Raw genomic sequence first — 18884 nt, 5'->3', positions numbered from 1 at the left:
ATATTATTGTTGAGATACAAAACTTATTATGCATTAACATATTGATATTTAATTATGTCTAAATTTTATTTTTCAAAAAAAATATATTTTCAGAATACATGTTATGATATGAATTTATTTTCAAATGGTACGTTCTATTTTAATAAAATCATTATGTTGTTTTTTATTTTAAATAGATGGAAAAAAAATAAATCAACATATATAAATTGGCCGAGAAGGTATTCAATCTTTCGTACAACTTAATTTTTTATTTTATAATTGTTTAAGACGTCTAATAAATATTATTAAATGCAACGCTGATTAAATTTCTTGTAAATTTAATATTGATATATATATATATTTGTCAAATTAATCTATACTATACTATTAAAGTCGAAACATTAAAAGTTTGGTCGGTCGGTCGGTACTTGGGCCAAAATACGGTCCTATCTATATAACCCATTATTCTGGGCCTATTTATATAAATAATTATTCTTTTTAATTTGGGTCAAAGTACGGGCCTATCTATATAACCAATTAATAATAATCCTTTTAAAACTGAAACATTAAAACTTTGGTAGGTCAGTACTTTATGTCGCCCATGTCCGTATTAATTGTAAAAGATTAATTTTTTAGTTGGAAGATTTATAAAAAGATAATATATTTTAGTTAGAAAAGTAATTACCATGTTTCTCAATGTTATTTTAGAAAATTGAGTTTTTTAGTCAAAAATATAAAAAAGTAATATATTTCAATTAAAAGGATTATCTGGTTATATAGATAGGCCCGTACTATGGCCCAAATTAAAAAGAATAGTTGGTTATATAGATAGATCCAGAATAATTGGTTATATAGATAGGCCCGTATTTTGACCCAAGTACTGACCTACCAAACTTTTAATGTTTCAGTTTTAAAAGGATTATTATTAATTGGTTATATAGATAGGCCCGTATTTTGATCCAAATTAAAAAGAATAATTATTTATATAAATAGGCCCAGAATAATTGGTTATATAGATAAGCCCGTATTTTGGCCCAAGTACCGATCGACCGACCAAACTTTTAATGTTTCGGCTTTAATAGTATAGTATAGATCCGTGATTTCACCGATTAAGTCCGATTTTCATTTTTTACACCACTGGTTATGTGTATTACAAATGTACACACATATGTTTTGTGTCCAAGTTAAAATTATTGCACCTTGATTATTGTGAATGATCATATATTGATATGCGGAGGTTTGACGTGATAAAGAGGTTGATGTAGAAGTAGTCAAGTAGATATTTAAGTTCGTTCAACTGCATTTTAATTTGAGGTAATTAATTAAATTCTAATTTGATTTATTTGGTCTAAAATTCAGTAGCCTTTTCTGATTATAATTTAATGAATTTAACTGTACAGTTTATCTTGAGTTGACTAATTAAAAGTTTGTTTTAATTTGATTGGTCTAAATTTAAGAGTCTTCTCTCATTAGTCCTAAATAATTCAAGTTTTCTGATTGGTTAACTGATATGTAGTTTAACTTGAGTTAACTAATTAAAACTTTGTTTTAATTTGATTGGTCTAAAATTTAGGAGTCTTCTCTGATTGGTCCTAAAATAATTCAAATTTTCTGATTCATTAACTGATATGTGGTAGACTCAGGGATTATATAATATATAGGATATATAGGATACTAGCTTATAACCCGTGCAATGCACGGGCGGTTAACATATTTGTTATTTTATTATATATATTTTAAAGTTACCTAATTTTATTGTAAAAATAAAATTATGATAGAATAACATGGTTTAATAAATTTTTTACTTAACAGTTGGATAAATTCTTCACAGTTAAGTCCGTCAAATGGCTAATTGAAAATTAGGTCGAACATATATATTTTAATGAGAGACTTTTGGCACACATCTTTACGTATAAATATGTCGCCCATGTCCGTATTAATTGTAAAAGATTAATTTTTTAGTTGGAAGATTTATAAAAAGATAATATATTTTAGTTAGAAAAGTAATTACCATGTTTCTCAATGTTATTTTAGAAAATTGAGTTTTTTAGTCAAAAATATAAAAAAGTAATATATTTCAATTAAAAGGATTATCTGGTTATATAGATAGGCCCGTACTATGGCCCAAATTAAAAAGAATAATGGGTTATATAGATAGACCCAGAATAATTGGTTATATAGATAGGCCCGTATTTTGACCCAAGTACTGACCTACCAAACTTTTAATGTTTCAGTTTTAAAAGGATTATTATTAATCGGTTATATAGATAGGCCCGTATTTTGACCCAAATTAAAAAGAATAATTATCTATATAAATAGGCCCAGAATAATTGGTTATATAGATAAGCCCGTATTTTGGCCCAAGTACCGACCGACCGACCAAACTTTTAATGTTTCGGCTTTAATAGTATAGTATAGATAGGATGCAGACCGGTAAATAATAGTAATTTTTTTTTTTGATAAATGCGGGCTTATATGCCTTACAAATTAATATTTGTTTTAATAATTCTCGGGGTGTGCCAGAGTTGAACTCGGTGTCCCGAGACTGACAACAGAGGCTGATAATTCAACCAATCTTTCAACTTTAATTTTTTAATTTTAAATTTAAATAAAATAAAAAATAGTGTTTTTTTTAAATTTTAATTTAAATAATATATTTAAAAATAGTGTTTTAATAGGCAATTATTTAAAAAAATTTGGAGTTTCATCTCCCTTCTCTCTTTTAGAATGCATTCGGGTGCTCTTAATTTATAATAAATATTAATTCATTTTTTTTTCATGTATTATTCAATTCTCTCTTCCATCTTTTTTTCAATAATAATAAAATATAAATAAAAGAGTAAGTATAAAGAGTTATCAAGACAGACATACATATGGTCCGACTCCAATAAAAACCACTAAAATACAAACTAAACACATATTAATGGGATTAAGTTTCATGAAAGCCACTTTGTATTTGACACTTTAGAAATTGTATATATCTTTGAAGTACAAAATAGTAAAATGTATTATCTTGCGGAATATGTTTAACTCGCAATTCGCAAAATATGTATGATATTTAAGATTTTCTTTTATATAACTTTTATGTTAAAAATATTTCATAATACAGTTGAAATATCGAAATATCAATTATAATTATTAAATTACTTAAATATATATAATTATTTCTCATTGAAACAAGTATTAAATTTAGTTACTTAAAATGTATCTATAATTAATTTTTTTTTATTATTATTATCATCGTCTTAAAATTTATTGGAAAAAAAAAAACGAAAAGTTTGCACACCGCCTACTCCTCTAGCGCAGGCCCATGGATAAAAGGAAATGATTGATTTGACAAACCCTAGCGCAGAGCTGAATAAAATCGAGGAGACGACGACGACACAGAAATCAAATCTCGAGGATGAACACCAGCAGTCTGTGGGTGGGAAACTTGTCGTCCGATGTAACGGAATCTGATTTGTCGAGATTGTTCGGGAAATTCGGACCGATTGTGAAGATAACTCTGTATTCTTCCAAATATTTCGCGTTTGTGCACTTCAAGCTCCCGCAAGACGCTAAATCTGCCAAGGATTCTCTCCAGGCCACTCTTCTTCGTTCCTCTCCGCTTAAGATTGATTTTGCGAAACCGGTTTGTTCGATCTTTTTCTTTTCTTTTGTATCGTTTTGTATTGTATACGCTCGGATTTATTCTTATTGGATCTCTTCCGTTTCAGATTCTCTTGATTTCTCCATCGCAGCAATCGATTCTTTGCTTTTGTAATGTAATTAGTTTTGTGATTATATGCGTAAAACACGATTAATTCATCACTTTGTTTTCCAAGGCATTCATTTTAATTTCACCTTTTAACCTAAAACGTAACATTATACACGATTTCTACTACAAACTCAGGTTCTGGATTATTTGATACTTGTGATAAATTCGTAACAAAATTTTACACAGACTTGAAAACGACCAATTACAATGGCGAAATTCGTATTATATACATTTGAGCGGGTTCAATCCAATACACAGATTCAAAAAAACATATTGTAATCAGTATAACTTTGTTTTTCCAAATCAAAAGACGACAAGTTTTTATTTATTGGATTCTTAATATCTCAGTACAAACTTGCTACAGAGGCAGAAATGTTTATATCCTCTTAAGTCTACTTCTCTCAACCTCATTATTCGACAAAGTGGTCTCTATCAAACCGTTCACAAGCATGATAAATTTGAATTTATAAACAAAGTTGCAAGTCAGTGCAAGGCTAAATAATCAAAATTTGGCATATGTTATGTTATTTGCATTCCTGCAGTACTTTTCAATCAAAATGAAGATGATACATCATTCAGATAAATTGAACCCAAAATTATGTATGAATATAAAATTAAAAAAATTTACAGCTACTTTTAGTCAAAAAATGGCTGATACCGGTGTGTACTATAAATCAGATTTGTGTTGGACTGTTGGGCCATTATTTTGTTAGCCTGTAACTTGAAGATAGAATATAATTTTCTTAGAAGTATCATGTCGACTTTTAGCTTTAAAATATTCAGGATTAGGGGGGACCAGTCTTCTAATCTTCTTATGTGTACGAGCGTAGTAGTTCACGTATGTTGTTCCTCTGAATCACAATGTTGTTTTTTTTGTTTATCAAGAGAAAAAGAGCAAGAGAGATGAAATTTGAAACCTTAAATGCGAACATGCTAATACATCCACATAGTTGGATGTTTGACTGTGATCTTTTTCTCACTCTCTCTTAATACATTCCCTTGCAAGTCCTAAAACTGTTCCTTGCTACTCTGACCTGAATATGTCATTGCATCATATATAATTGCATAATACAGCATAATCTTCGAGGGTCATGTGGAAAAACCCAATGATTTGAATAAATTCTATGAAAGGTCAAGTATATTATGTAGTTGACTATCGAGTTAAATTTCATATATAGTTTTAACTCTTGAGTGATGATCAATACATCGTGCCAGGTTTGTATCATCTTGTTGTAATAAAGATGAGGTTCAGCTATTTCAGTTTTATTTGTTTGTCAATTTATTGTGGCACCTAAATTCGTTTTCAGGCTAAACCATGTAAGAGTTTATGGGTTGGTGGGATCAGTCCATCTGTCACAAAAGAAGAGCTTGAGGAACAGTTCCGTAGATTTGGCGAAATTCAAGAATTTAAGTTTCTCAGGGAACGTAACACAGCATATGTTGACTATTTTGTGATGGAAGATGCTACTGAAGCATTGAAAAACTTAAATGGGCTAGAAGTTGGTGGTAACATGATACGCGTAGACTACCTTCGTTCTCAGGCTTCTAAAAAAGTAAGTTAGCAAATATAAGAATTTCTTTTATGCCTGTATTGTAACAAAAATCAGTTCATTTAATTAATTCAAAAAAGTGTTTGTGGATTTTTATGCACAAGATCTTTGATCTTATACATTAGGGGCCTTTCTTTGGGAATATTGATGTCAATAGTATATAATGTCTCAGTGATTCAACACAGAAGCAACATGATTAGGCAGTTCTATGATTTGGTTTAGTTGGGAAATGGTATTGATAGGTTGTGTTGCATTAGATGGCTGGTTGGACATAATGCAATACTTATATTTTAAGTTGTCTCCTAATGAAATTTGGTGGTTGTAGGCTTTGTTATGGAGATGATAGGTTCTAAATTAGTTGGTGAACATCTAAGTGTGCAACTGGTTGGTTTGATCAATGATCAGGAGCCTTACACATGAACATGGATAAAATATATGATCAACCTTCTTAAATTTTTTGTGTTAGGAAGTTGAGCCTATATTTGTCGGCCCTATTAATATTATAAATTTTGGTTTAGAGTAACTGATTCCTGCTGTTATTCGTTTAGTATTTCCCCAGAGTCAAGACCTGTGTGTGTGTGTGTGTGTGTGTATTTTGTTTTTACGAAGATTGAGTCTGTTCCTATTTATTATCAAGCAGGAACAACCTGACTTCCGTGAAGCAAGGGACACACAATCTCTTAACAGAAGCACAGGGGGCTCTAATCCATCATGGATACCTCAACATCCTCTTAGAAATATCTCTGCAGCTTATGGGGATACAAGGCCACAAGTAAATGTCATCTATTAATTTCTTTTTAAATAGAGTAGATATTTATACTATTTATCTATACTATGCCATCATAGCCGAGCTATTACATCTTTGGTAGTCCGGTCATTTGGGCCTGGTTGATTCAATTAAATATTTACTTCTCAAAGAGATCTTCAATATTATGTAATATATGAATCGGCCAGCCTTTCTGGCCGAGTTCTATAGTAATAAAAGTTTTAAATTACCAACAGTAGGATCTTAGATCATAAATGAGTTAAAAAGGTGACATTTCGATTAATAAGTTTATTTATATTGTATATACAAAATTTAGTCTTAAATATGTATTATATAGTTGAATCAAAGAAAAGGATGGCGTTTTAAAGATAAAATTTAAAGGATTTTTAAATTTTGTCATACATGTACTACCTATTATCATAATTTGACTAATTAATTTTCCCTTCATGATTGTTTATTATTTATATTCATATGTAAGATAAGTTGCGGTTAATTTGGTTATAATATGTTGGAATTAGATAATTATATTAGTAGAGATTTTTTAGGAAGTTATTAGATGGGATTAGTTTACTATTATTAAGGTTGTTGTTAATTAAGTAATGTTATATCTTTATATACAATTTTTAATCATCTTTATTGGTTAGAGTTGGGTTATATATGAATAAGTCCAAGGATTCATTGTGTCTCGGCGATTCCAGACCCTTGTTTGAAGGTTGTCCGGCATCAATTCATGTACTTTTTTTTAATAATATTTTGACTTTTGAAAGTTAATTAATATATAATACTCCCTCCGTCCCCCTGAGTTATATACATTGGGGGACGGGGACGCGGCACGAACTTTAATGCTCCCGTAAAGTATAGTTCTATAATTTATTTTTAAGATTTTTCTTTTCTGTATAAAAGTTTGAATGTTATATTTTTATTCAGAAAAAGAAAATTTTAAAAATAAGTTGTAGAACTATGTTTTATAAGAGCATTGAAGTGCGTGTCGAGCAGTGAAAAAGAAACGTATAGAATTAAATGGGACAGAGGGAGTATATATTAGTGCCGCACACAAGGCTATTCAATGCTTGTACACATATATGGTTGTCTATTTAGATGTAAATGTTTAAAAGCTAGCAAGCGTCAAGTCTTATCTATCCCAAATTATTAATGATCTTGATTTTAACAACTTTTTTCTTTGACAGCATATACAGTCCCCAGTAGGTCCAAAAGGCGATGGACAACCAAGTAAGGTTCTTTGGGTATCGTATCCTCCCTCATATCCAATGGACAAGCAGATGTTGCACAATGCTATGATTTTATTTGGTGAGATAGAAGGAATAACACTTTTTCCTTCGGGCAATTACTCACTTGTTGAATTTAGAAGTGTTGAAGAGGCAAAACTTGCCAAAGAGGGACTGGAAGGTCGCCTCTTCAGTGATCCAAGGATTTTAATTATGTATTCCAACAGTGAGGCTGTACCTAGCAATGGGCAATCTGGCTTTTATTCTGACGTAGAAGGTCCTAGGACTGATGTGTTATCTAACGATGTTCAGGGATACCCCCAAATTGTCCCATATAGCATTGCTGGAAATGTACCTTCTCGTGGTGTGAGTGGACCTGGTATATTGGGGAGGCCTTTGGGGCCTCTAGGAAGTTTTGAACCTCTACAACAATTGTCTTTGACCAAGCATCAATCATTACAGGACTCTAATACCAACCTTTTGGTAGGTGTTTCTAACAGGAAAAGGTTATCTCCATCGCCTGGGATTCTCTCATCTCCTTCACAAGCTGTTCAACCATCCATGAGACCAGCTTCTGGTACATGGGATGCGTTTGAGGCAAGCCAACTGCAGAGAGAATCAAAGAGGTTTAGGGTTGGCGGTCTTTCAGCTTTATCAGACCGTTCTCTGGAGAAAATGGATGAGCACTACATGATTTTGAATCAATTTAACGGGCATGGACAAGGTGGAGCCATACGAGGCGCTGCAGCTACTGTTTCAGGCATGAATCGCTCAAGTACAGTAGAACCAAGAGTTTTAACTGGAGGAACTGTTCAAGGTCATCCTGAACATGACTGCATTTGGCGTGGAGTTATTGCTAAAGGTGGTCAACATGTATGCCGTGCCCGTTGTTTTCCTCTCGAGAAGGAGTTTGAGTTTGAGATGTAAGTATGCGTTTCATGTCACATCTTTATGGCCATTTATTTACTGATTTTATATTCACTTTAAGGTTAATTTTTACTTCATGTCTAATTTTTAAATTTATTTGTATGAGGCCAGATGTATAATTTCTTGTATTCTTCAGCAACTATAGCTTATTGATACGACATAATGTTTTGGTTATGATCTTGTATATGTTTTCAGTCTTTGCAATTGTTTTCTCTAATTTTTTGTATATTGTGCAGTCCTGAAGTCGTAAATTGCTCAGCCCGAACTGGATTAGATATGTTGGCCAAGCACTATGGTGATGCTGTTGGATTTAATATTATTTTCTTCTTGCCCGATAGTGTAGAAGATTTTGCTCCATACACAGAATTTTTGCGATACCTGGGTGCCAAAAATCGTGCCGGGGTTGCTAAATTTGATGATGGGACCACCTTGTTCCTGGTTCCTCCGTCTGATTTTCTAGAAAGCACCCTGAATATTGCTGGCCCTGAGCGCTTGTATGGAGTGGTTCTAAAGTTCCGAAGCCATGTTTTTGGAAGCACAGCTGAGCATACCTTGCAGCGGAATTACATTGATCGACCAGTGATGCCTCCTCAATTTGATAACAGAGTAATGCTCCAGGAGGAGAGACTTATGCAAACTGATTATAACAGATCTATGCAAGGGAACCCAAATACTTTCTCAAACTCAGTAGCTCCTTCAACAAATTCTGTTCCAGGAGAAGCTTTCCCTGCAAACAGTACTTCACTATCAAATGCTGGAGTTACTCTAACACCTGAACTAATTGCTACACTGGCTTCTTTGTTGCCTGCTAAAGGTAATACATTAGGTGCTCAACCATTGTCTGGGTCTTCCAACCCAGGACCTATGCAAACTCCTGGAGCAACTGATAGAAGACACCCACATGGATGGGATCATGAGCAGACAAAAATGTCTGAGCCAAGTGGTCATCTTATAAACCAAGCTGGATATCATTATAATTCCCAAGCGCAAATCCCCTTGGACCATCATTATTCACTTGGCCAGAATCTACCTAACCATGCAGCTCAAGGAGTTGCAGCGAACAACCGAATTCAAGATGCAACTTTCAATATGAGAAATGACGAGTTTTCATCAAGGCAAATAACAAGCTCTGTATCCCACCCTCATGCTGGACAGTATTTAGTTTCACCGCAAAATAACCTGCAGTGTAAAGTTGAAACATCGCAAGAAACTAGACATGGATATGTTCAGGGAATTAATGCTTCAGCGGCTTATTCTGCATCACCTCTTCTACCAATAACAAATTCTGTGACATTGTCACACCAGGTAAGTAATTCAACAGTTTCACAGCATCTCAGCAGCAATCCTAATGATGGAGGAAATTTTGGTTTGGACTCTCAAAAACAAATTCAACCTGCTCAATCTCATCTTGGAGCAGTTCAAGGAACGTTAAATGAGGAGACAGATAAGAATGAGCGATACCGGTCAACACTACAATTTGCAGCTAACCTCCTCCTCCAGATACAGCAGAATCCGGGATCTGAAGCAGGACAAGGCCCTGGCAATAACTAATGGGATATCTTTACTCTAGGTAAACCTTTGCATAACCTTGTTTGCTTAATAGTTATCAGTCATCATAGTTATAGATATAGCTGTGTTAGTTCTATTCCTACCTGGAGTGGCTTAGTTAGCTTACATGTTCGCTTGGAGTTGCTTGTCTATTTGTCTCTCCCAAATTAAGCACTGGTGATGTCGGTATGGGGATGGGTAGAATACAGTAGAAGAAAGTACAAATATACACTAGTCTCTTTTTATGAAGAACCTAATTAAATAAGAAGCTTATGCTTTGTTTAGGTTATAAAAGGGCTAGAAAATGTGGTTAGGTAAGATTGTAATACTATATTATTAGTTGTCGAAGACTTAAATATGAGGTAAGACATAGCTTGCGTGCAGATACCTAATACTTGTGCAAGGTTGAGTTTGTGGCTGAGAACAGACAGATTCTTTCTTTCTGGAGCGCTAATAATGGCACGTCTGGTAAATAAGTTGGATTCTGCAATAATGTAGAATAGTTAATAAACAATCGTTTGCATTTAATGCAATTAGTAGGTAAGCATACTGATCTGTATGTTAGGGGAAAATTTGGTTCCCTAATTAAAGTTAAGAACTAACACACATGTTAATGTTTTAGTTATAGCATGACTAGGATTTAGTTTCTAGGAAAAATAGTTTTTAACGGTGTGTCAGATGTTATTACTCCCAAACACAGGGAATCAGTAGCAACTCTATAAATCCATGACAGTGGATATTTGTGTCCTGTTAAAATAAATATATTGCTCATTATGGGTAACAATACATAGAATAGTTTGCAGCAACTTGGGACATGTTTATTGATATTGGACCAAATTCTTTTCCCTACACCATCCGTGTCATGCGATCAACTTCAATCAATGAGCGGACATTACTTTTAGCTTGTCACTTTGATTGCGTCTTGTTTGTTTCTAAGTTGAATAGTTTACATATGATGTTTTATCGAGTTACTTGTCAGTAAACAACTTGAATGTTTGGGTTGTAAACGTCAGTCATGTCCGTTGTTGCAAATAATTAGTCGTTGCGCTTGCTTTTGGCTCGGGTTATTTGACATGAAAATTAGCAGATTACAATTATATTTCGACTTTCAAGTATAACAGGCTAGCATGTGTGACTTCTTCTGATACCCAATGTCATCCCCAGTATCTAACTTCTTCATCTTGTACCATACCCTGAACATCTATGGTTAGCATTCTATCCTAACTGATGATATTAAGTAAAAAAACAAGTCTTTTAGCCTATTAGGGATTGCAAAAAACCTTCCCTTTGTGACACGTTGAAATGCAGAATTAGGCAACCCATCAAACACATAACAATACTCATGTGAATTGTATCCAGGACTAGATATCAAGAGTATGGTCAATTACAATCTGGATTGTGTTGCTCCAGTTAACTGTTCCTTTTCGTAATATTGACTTTACCATCATATAGTGGTTAGCTGTCTCACATGCTAATTTGTTTTTGATCTTTTTGGTATGTTTTTATATCTTTCCTGGTTTATGGAGTTATGTGACTATCGGTCCTAATTGATGTCTAAAATGCAACTTTATTGTATTATGTTATTGACCTGTTGCTTATTACTATAATATTTCTTCTGCCTACATGTAGGAGTCTTATATATTTGTCTTTTTGGATGTAAATTGTTACTTTAGTATATGCTTTTAATACCATGTAGCATATTTTCGTTTTACCTATCATGCCTAGATGAATGCTTTAGTAAAACTTTGGTCAAGGCGGAAACGTGATTGTAATGGTTTGTTTTTCAGTGACTTGTGAATCTTAAAATACGTACGAAGTCAATGTCAAAATGATTTATAAAAGGATATAACACATTATTGTTTAGATCGGAAGAGTATTGTCACTGAATCTTAAAATACGTACGAAGTCAATGTTAAAATGATTTATAAAAGGATATAACACATTATTGTTTAGATTGGAAGAGTATACTACTACAAACTTCGAATTAAGTGTACTTTTAATCGATAGCCACATAATACTCTCTTTCAAGGCAATAGTTATGCTTTAAATTTACCTTTATATGTTAATTAAGCCATATGATTTATAAATTTTAAAATAAATAAATGGACAATCCATTAAGTGCACTTTTAGTCGGTAGCCACATAATACTCTCTTGCAAGGCATTAGTTGTGCTTTAAATTTATCTTTATATGTTAATTAAACCATATGATTTATAAATTTTAAAATAAATAAACGGGCTTGTCTGAGCAAACAACAAAGTAATTTCAAATCAGATATTGATATTTGATATTTATCGAACAAATGAAAACGTAGAAGTTTTTGGATTTAGAAGGGTAAACTTGTTGCATTTGACCAAGTAAAATATCATGTATGAGTAGTCTACATTAATCTAAATTTGAATTTATCATATATTTTAAGAAGTTGGCAATCAAATTGATCGACTAAAATTTGATTGAGATATTCTTACTCTTTGTTAACCAAGTCATGAAACTATACTTTTCACTAAACTATATATTTGAATAATAATATCTCTTATGTGTATGACAAGCTGTAATTGAGGTACAACTATTTTTTATGAATGTATTGTACCATTAAAGCTTTATACGGAGACGCGTTAACAATTTATCAGAAGAGAAGAAAAGGAGCGGTATAGTTGAATTAAATTCATCAAAAGAAAAAAGTATAGATAACTAGTGAATGGAGAAAAAATTGACCTAGAAGATTTAAGGGCTTTTGACTTTAAAAAAAATATTATATCTCTTACAAGTGTAAATATTTATTTGTTTATATATTAAAATATATGAATATATGTGTGTCTTTTTTGTATATAAGTAGTGAGTGCATATTTTGTAACTTTTAATATTTCAAGCAAAAGTTAGGTAATAAAAAAGGGATCATTTTGGGTGTGAATTTGTCTAATAAATTGTGAATCTCTTTGGCTGAAAATTTGTCTAAAAATTTGAGAAATGATTTGTTTGTATGGTATAAGAATTTTTACACTTTTTAGAAATGTATTCATATTGCCAAATTTTCTCATGTTTGAAAATCTTAAATTATATAATTTGGACATACAACTTGAATAAACTTTATATTTTCGTCATTTTGATTCGGGCATATAATTGGGATTAATTTTTGTAATTGTTGTTTGTAACTAAAATAGTTAATTTTATTTTTTTTATAAAATAAATACATAGATTTAATGGATAATAAACTATTTGGGAGTTCAAATTGTCCCAACACCTTGTTTGAGAATAGGAAGATAAAATTGTGTGTGTAATTATTAATATATATTTTGTTTCTTTATTACTATTTGTATTGTAATACTACTATCGAGATATTAGCTTGGGTAATATTGTTTCTCCATTTTCTTAAATTATTTTAAGTAATATTTATTCATTATTTTTGAAACATTTGTGAAAAAACATTCATGTAAAAAATTAAGTATTAGAATTTAATATAACAATGTTAAGGAGAAATTTTATGCAAAAGTATATATTAAAAACTAAAAGGGAATAAATGGATAACATTATATTATCAAAAAAAAATGGATAACATTATCAAAAATATAAGTTGATGTTCGGAATCAAAGATATATAGTTCGATGTATGAGTTTAACATTGTCTTTTATGTCCAAAGTATGGCACGTGGAATTGCATCACTAAAATGATCAATGTGGGATGTTATTGTTTTAAATAAAAAAAGGAACGGGAAAGAACAAAAATGAAGATAATCAAGTACATTATTATGTTCTATACAAGTGATATTAAAAAATAGAGCAAAACTTATTTATGATAATATTAGAATTATTTATGATAGTACTTGAATAATATAATACATAAATTCAAAACGAAGTAAAAATTTGTTTTAAAATGTGAAATAAAATATATTATAAATATTATATATAAATGCAATTTAAAAATACGATATCTTGCAAATTTGCTAAAGAAATTAAGATAGTTATCACGAAATAAAAAAATTGAGAACATGTGAATCATGTTACATACATAGGTGAGGTGGTACAAGGTAGCGTAAAGAGACATTATAATGTTTTATAAGAATGGTTTAAAAGATTGAGACAAGTTTCGTTAAATTATAGCTCGAGCCTATCAGTCCGGCTAACCGTTAATTTATTACCAATGCAGATAGTTTGGAAGTCGGGAGAAATGACAGCATTCCATGGTGTGGGCTTTGCTATGCTGAAATCTTAAAGTTATAAGTTTGGGAAATTTGACTATTGTATTTCTTTTCTTTTTGCATTGTGTTTCAAATTTCAAAGTAAGAGTTGTATTTGTTGGATTCTCTTTTGAAACTTGAAAAAAATTATGACTTTACCTTCTCCTTGGTGTGTTCTTGACAAATTATATCCTTGCCTTAAAATCAAAAATTAATATTCATGCAAAAAATAATTTCCTAAAATGTTTTACCAAGAATATCACCTGAATCTTCTATAAAAAGGGTTTTTATAATCGCTATTAAGGTACGTCTCCTGCATATATAATTGTTAAACTTTTTATATGATAGAATATTTGTACTAAGATATTTATTAAAAAATAGCAACTATAATTTTAATGTATCTAGTATTCACACTTAACTTCTCTCATAGTCAATATACTTATATAAAGGAGAAGCGAGAGGCGTGTAGGTGGCGCTTCTCACATCGCTCCGTTCTATTTTTCTATTTTTTTGGAATTTTTGGATGAAAAATATCAAAAATTAGAGCTACCTTTTTTAGTTTCAAATTAGAAGCAAGTTTCATAATCTTGATTTTATTTCAGATTATTTATGAAATATAGTAGCTTGAAATTTTTAATCTGATTTTGTTTCTATATAAAGAAGAAGCGAGGAGCGTGTCTGTGGCGCCTCTCACATCGATCCGTTCTATTTTTCTAATTTTATGGAATTTTCGGATGAAAAATATCAAAAATTATAACTACCTTTTTAGTTTCGGATATATTAGAAGCAAGTTTCAGAATCTGATTTTGTTTCAGATTATTTATAGAATATAGCAGCTTGAAAGTTTTAATCTGATTTTGTTTCAGATTATTTAATTATGGGAAAGAGTAACACACAAGTCTCTCTGCACCTATAAATACCCCTATAAGTTGTAAGGGTTTGGATCATCTAAACACACACCTACTCTCTCTCAATACCACAACCCTACCTCTCTCTGGTGATAGTTTTTTTTGCTCGATTTCTAACTCGGTAGTGCCGTTCTTCTTCAACGATAAGTAAAGGCTGTTTATACGACATTAAAAAAAATAGAGGTTGTTGCAAGCAAAGGTAGTTATAGACCGCTATGTGGGAGTCGACAAATCCAAACACGGGAGAAGAATATAGTCTTGACATGATATTGATGGATAATATCAATAAATTAACTATTAGTGATGTATGTTTGTTGATTATTCTTTTATAATATTTGTTTTGTTCATCGCACATGTTTGTTGTTGTTAATTTTTATATGATTTACTTTGTACACAGGAAAAAATTATTCATGTATTATCAGTTTGCTCCGTTTAAGCAACTTTTAAGTGAAGTGTTCATACAGTATTAAAAAATAAAGGTTGTTACAAGCAAGGTAGTTATAGATCCCTATCTCACGGATTTAAGTTAGATGTTTTTGTGCACAATCAATAAAAAAATTGGAGGAAGGTGACAATGCAAGAACATGATTACTTTAAAAAAAACACAAATAAAATTAAGATTCGTTGTACTTTAAATTGTTAATTACATGTAGAAATTTATTTTCATTTTTTCAACATGATTAATAGTCCAATTTGCAATTTTATATATTAGTATTGGTATTAAATCAAGATTTTTATAATACAAAATGTATTTTATCCTACAAATATTAATTTTTAATCATTAATATACTTTTTTATAGACAGCCGCAAAATTATTACATTCTACAAATATTAATATTGAATCATGAATATAATTTTTATAGACCGCCGCAACGCGCGGTTTCTCAACTAGTTTATAACATAAGGGACAGTCTCGAGAGTTTACTTCAAAACTTAAGAGAGTTTAATACAAAATTTAATTTGACATAATACTTTTATATATATATATATATATATATATATATATATATATAGAGGGGCTTACTCTACTAGAAACTAAATTAGCCTAGAAACTAGAAACTAGTCTCTGGCTAGTTTTTCATCATCGTTCTTAACTACAAAAATCACTTATTTTAATATCAGAAATCACTGATTTATATATGCAAAATCTGACAAATATAGATATATAAATACACATATATATATACATCGTATATCACCATCATGTTCAATCATACTACATTGATGAAACTCTTGGTATCACTATCAACCTCTTTCGCTACTGCCCGCTTCACTTACAACCATGATTTGCCTATCGCCGTTTGTCATAATAACTTGCCACTACTAATGACTATTTACCATGACCACACACCTTATCCCGTCATTTGCTACCATCATAGACCTTCTACAACTATAATTGATCATCAATAATCGACCACCAATGTCAATCATAAATAAATTTTCTCAATTATTAAAAATAAAAATACTGATGAATATACTGTATAAAATAGTGATTAAGAACATAGAAATTGGTGATTTCACTAGTTATAAACAGTGATTCAAGGAGTGGTTTCTAGTTTCTAAAATAAGATTGGATTCTATTTGATCACTTGCCTATATATATAATAGAGAGAGAGAGAGTAAAGTTCTATGGAGACCACTTTTATTGGATACCGTGGAGACCACTTATGTTCTGCAAGTGAAATATTGCATAAAAACATTGCAAAACGTATAGTTGTGCACATCATGTTGTACAAAATCATTATTTCACTTTAAAATCTTGAATATCATATAAGTTTCGCATGTATTTAGTTTGCAGGACATTGTTCAACTTGCAGAACATACATTATATACATATGAAACATAGATGATCTTCAACAATTTTAATGAATACATGATATTTGTTGAACATACTTCACAAAATAATGTATTTTATAGTGTTTTGATTGCAGAACATAAGTGGTCTCCACGGTCTCCAATAAAAGTGGTTTCCATAGAACTTTACTCTCTCTCTTCTCTCTCTCTCTCTCTCTCTCTATATATATATATATATATATATATATATATATATATATACCGACTCATAATCAAATATAAACTGCCCCTTAAATAAAAACTAAAAACCGGTACAAATTAGTGATATGCTCTTTAAATTTTAATAATATTCTTATTAGAATTTAGTGATTTGTGTTATATAAATTGGTGAAGAATTTGGTGATTTGTGTGATATAAATTGGTGAAAACTTCTAAAAACAAATGAAGTTGGAGAGCGAGCTTGAAGCAGGGGTTTAGGCAGTGGTAGCTCCGCTGCGTTTAGAAGTAGGAATGAGTTGGGGAAAGATGTATAAACGGGGGGCTTAAGGAGGTGGAAACAGCTGCCATGATCGGCCTGATGAAGATGGAGGTGGAGATTGTGTTGTTAGAGAAATAATGGAGGTGGACACGGAGGTGTGCTTATGGAAAGGTCGGGCGACATAGAAGTGGAGGTGGTGATGACGGAGGTGGAGGCAGTGGCAGAGGTGGAAGTGAGGTTGGTGAAGATGGAGGTGGAGATGGGGTTGTTAAAGAAGTTAGTGGTGTTTGCTTTAGGATTTAGTGATATTTCAGCTTGGTTTTTAGTTGGTAGAATAAGAGGGGTTCGTAGTGGAGTAGTACTCTCTCTTTCTATATATATATATATATATATATATATATATATATATATATATATATATAGGCTCATGATCAAATAGAAACCACTTTTAAAATAAAAACTAGAAACCAGTTTCTCTACCACTATTTATAACTATGGGTATCACTAATTTATACTGCACTAATCACTGTTTTTATACAGTATGTAAACAGCGAATTTTATTATCAAAATTGAGAAAATCTACTTATCAAAACTATTGATAGTCGATTATAGATGATCAATTTCATCCGTAGGAAGGTTCTTGGCGGTAGGAAGCCGCAAGAGAAGTTGTATGATGATGGGAAGTAGTCGTTAGTTTTGTAAGTTATGATGGAAAGTGTATGTGACTAGTGGTGATGATAGACAATGGTGGCAAGTCATAGAAACGTCTGGTAATGGTGGTAAGAGGTCCATTATTACGATTTGGGTGAAGATAATGGTCATATACGTTGCATATATATATGTGTGTGTGTGTGTGTGTGTGTATATATATTGTTAGGTCCTATAAACTCACTATATAAACAGATATAGTGAACACAATCAATAACACAATTCGTCAATATAAGAGATTGAAAGCAGTAAACTCTTATTCACAAAGCTTAATCGGTTACAAAAACTCTCTCAGTGATTTATATATTATCACTAAGAGCTGCTAGGGTTCTTAACAATGTACTCGATAACTCAACTCATATAGAGTAACCCTAATCTGTGTTTATATAGACACAGTTACAAAATCAATCTCTGATTTGATATCCTATAAATCAGCTATGTATTCTATCAATCAAAGATTGCTACTGTTTTCTGTTTAGTTTCCATAGTCAGCAAATCACTCCTCCGCTTCTATCCTTCCTTGAAGTATATCCGCTTCTGAGCTCTTTCCACGTGTAAACTCTGACAAGCCTTGACTATGTAAACTCTGATCAGACTTTATCAAACTCTGATCAGCTTCAAGCTTAAACTCTGATCACTCCTGTTCTAAAACAAACTTTAAGAACATTAGTAATCATCAATTATATCTAACAATCTCCCCCAACTTGTGCATAAATATGTTATGTGCAAGTTAACAGATAATTGATGATGTCAAAACAAATAAGTCAAATGCAACAGAGTTTAGCTACATAACAGAAAACTTTTAAAACTTACAAATACTTTTACTCCTTAGCTTCATAGACACCATTGGCTGTCTTTAAGTATTCTCTGAGGAGTTCCCTTTCAACTTCTGCAAGTGCTGTGATCATCTGTCTCTTGATCTCTCTTAGTTCTGGATCTGAAACTCCAGTTTGATAAATTGCAGCTCTGAGATCATAGATCTTGTTTCTTCTCATGTCTTTATCCAGCCTGATGTTGTAAGCTTTATCAGACTCTTCATTGAATGCAAGAGTACTGATTCCAGCTATTGT

General features: G+C 31.6%; 1 protein-coding gene across 2 annotated transcripts; it reads left to right on the top strand.

Annotated features, from left to right (window-relative positions):
* The first annotated feature begins 3264 nt into the window (after positions 1–3264).
* Positions 3265–14089, top strand: LOC108227551 (flowering time control protein FPA). Of its 2 annotated transcripts, none has more exons than XM_017402759.2 (6): positions 3265–3610; positions 5044–5289; positions 5927–6058; positions 7240–8201; positions 8442–9775; positions 13896–14089. In XM_017402759.2, exons 1-5 carry the CDS (start codon positions 3383–3385, stop codon positions 9754–9756), a joined length of 2883 nt encoding a protein of 960 aa, XP_017258248.1. In that variant the 5' UTR covers positions 3265–3382; the 3' UTR covers positions 9757–9775; positions 13896–14089. The 2 variants fall into 2 exon arrangements, with proteins under 2 accessions (XP_017258248.1, XP_017258247.1); XM_017402758.2 differs by having other exon boundaries at positions 5924–6058.
* The last annotated feature ends 4795 nt before the right edge of the window (positions 14090–18884 follow it).

This window comes from Daucus carota, chromosome 6 (assembly GCF_001625215.2).
Source record: "Daucus carota subsp. sativus chromosome 6, DH1 v3.0, whole genome shotgun sequence".
Lineage (NCBI taxonomy): Eukaryota > Viridiplantae > Streptophyta > Magnoliopsida > Apiales > Apiaceae > Daucus > Daucus carota.
The sequence above is the reverse complement of the archived record's forward strand: the minus strand, read 5'-3'. Positions and strand labels throughout refer to the sequence as shown.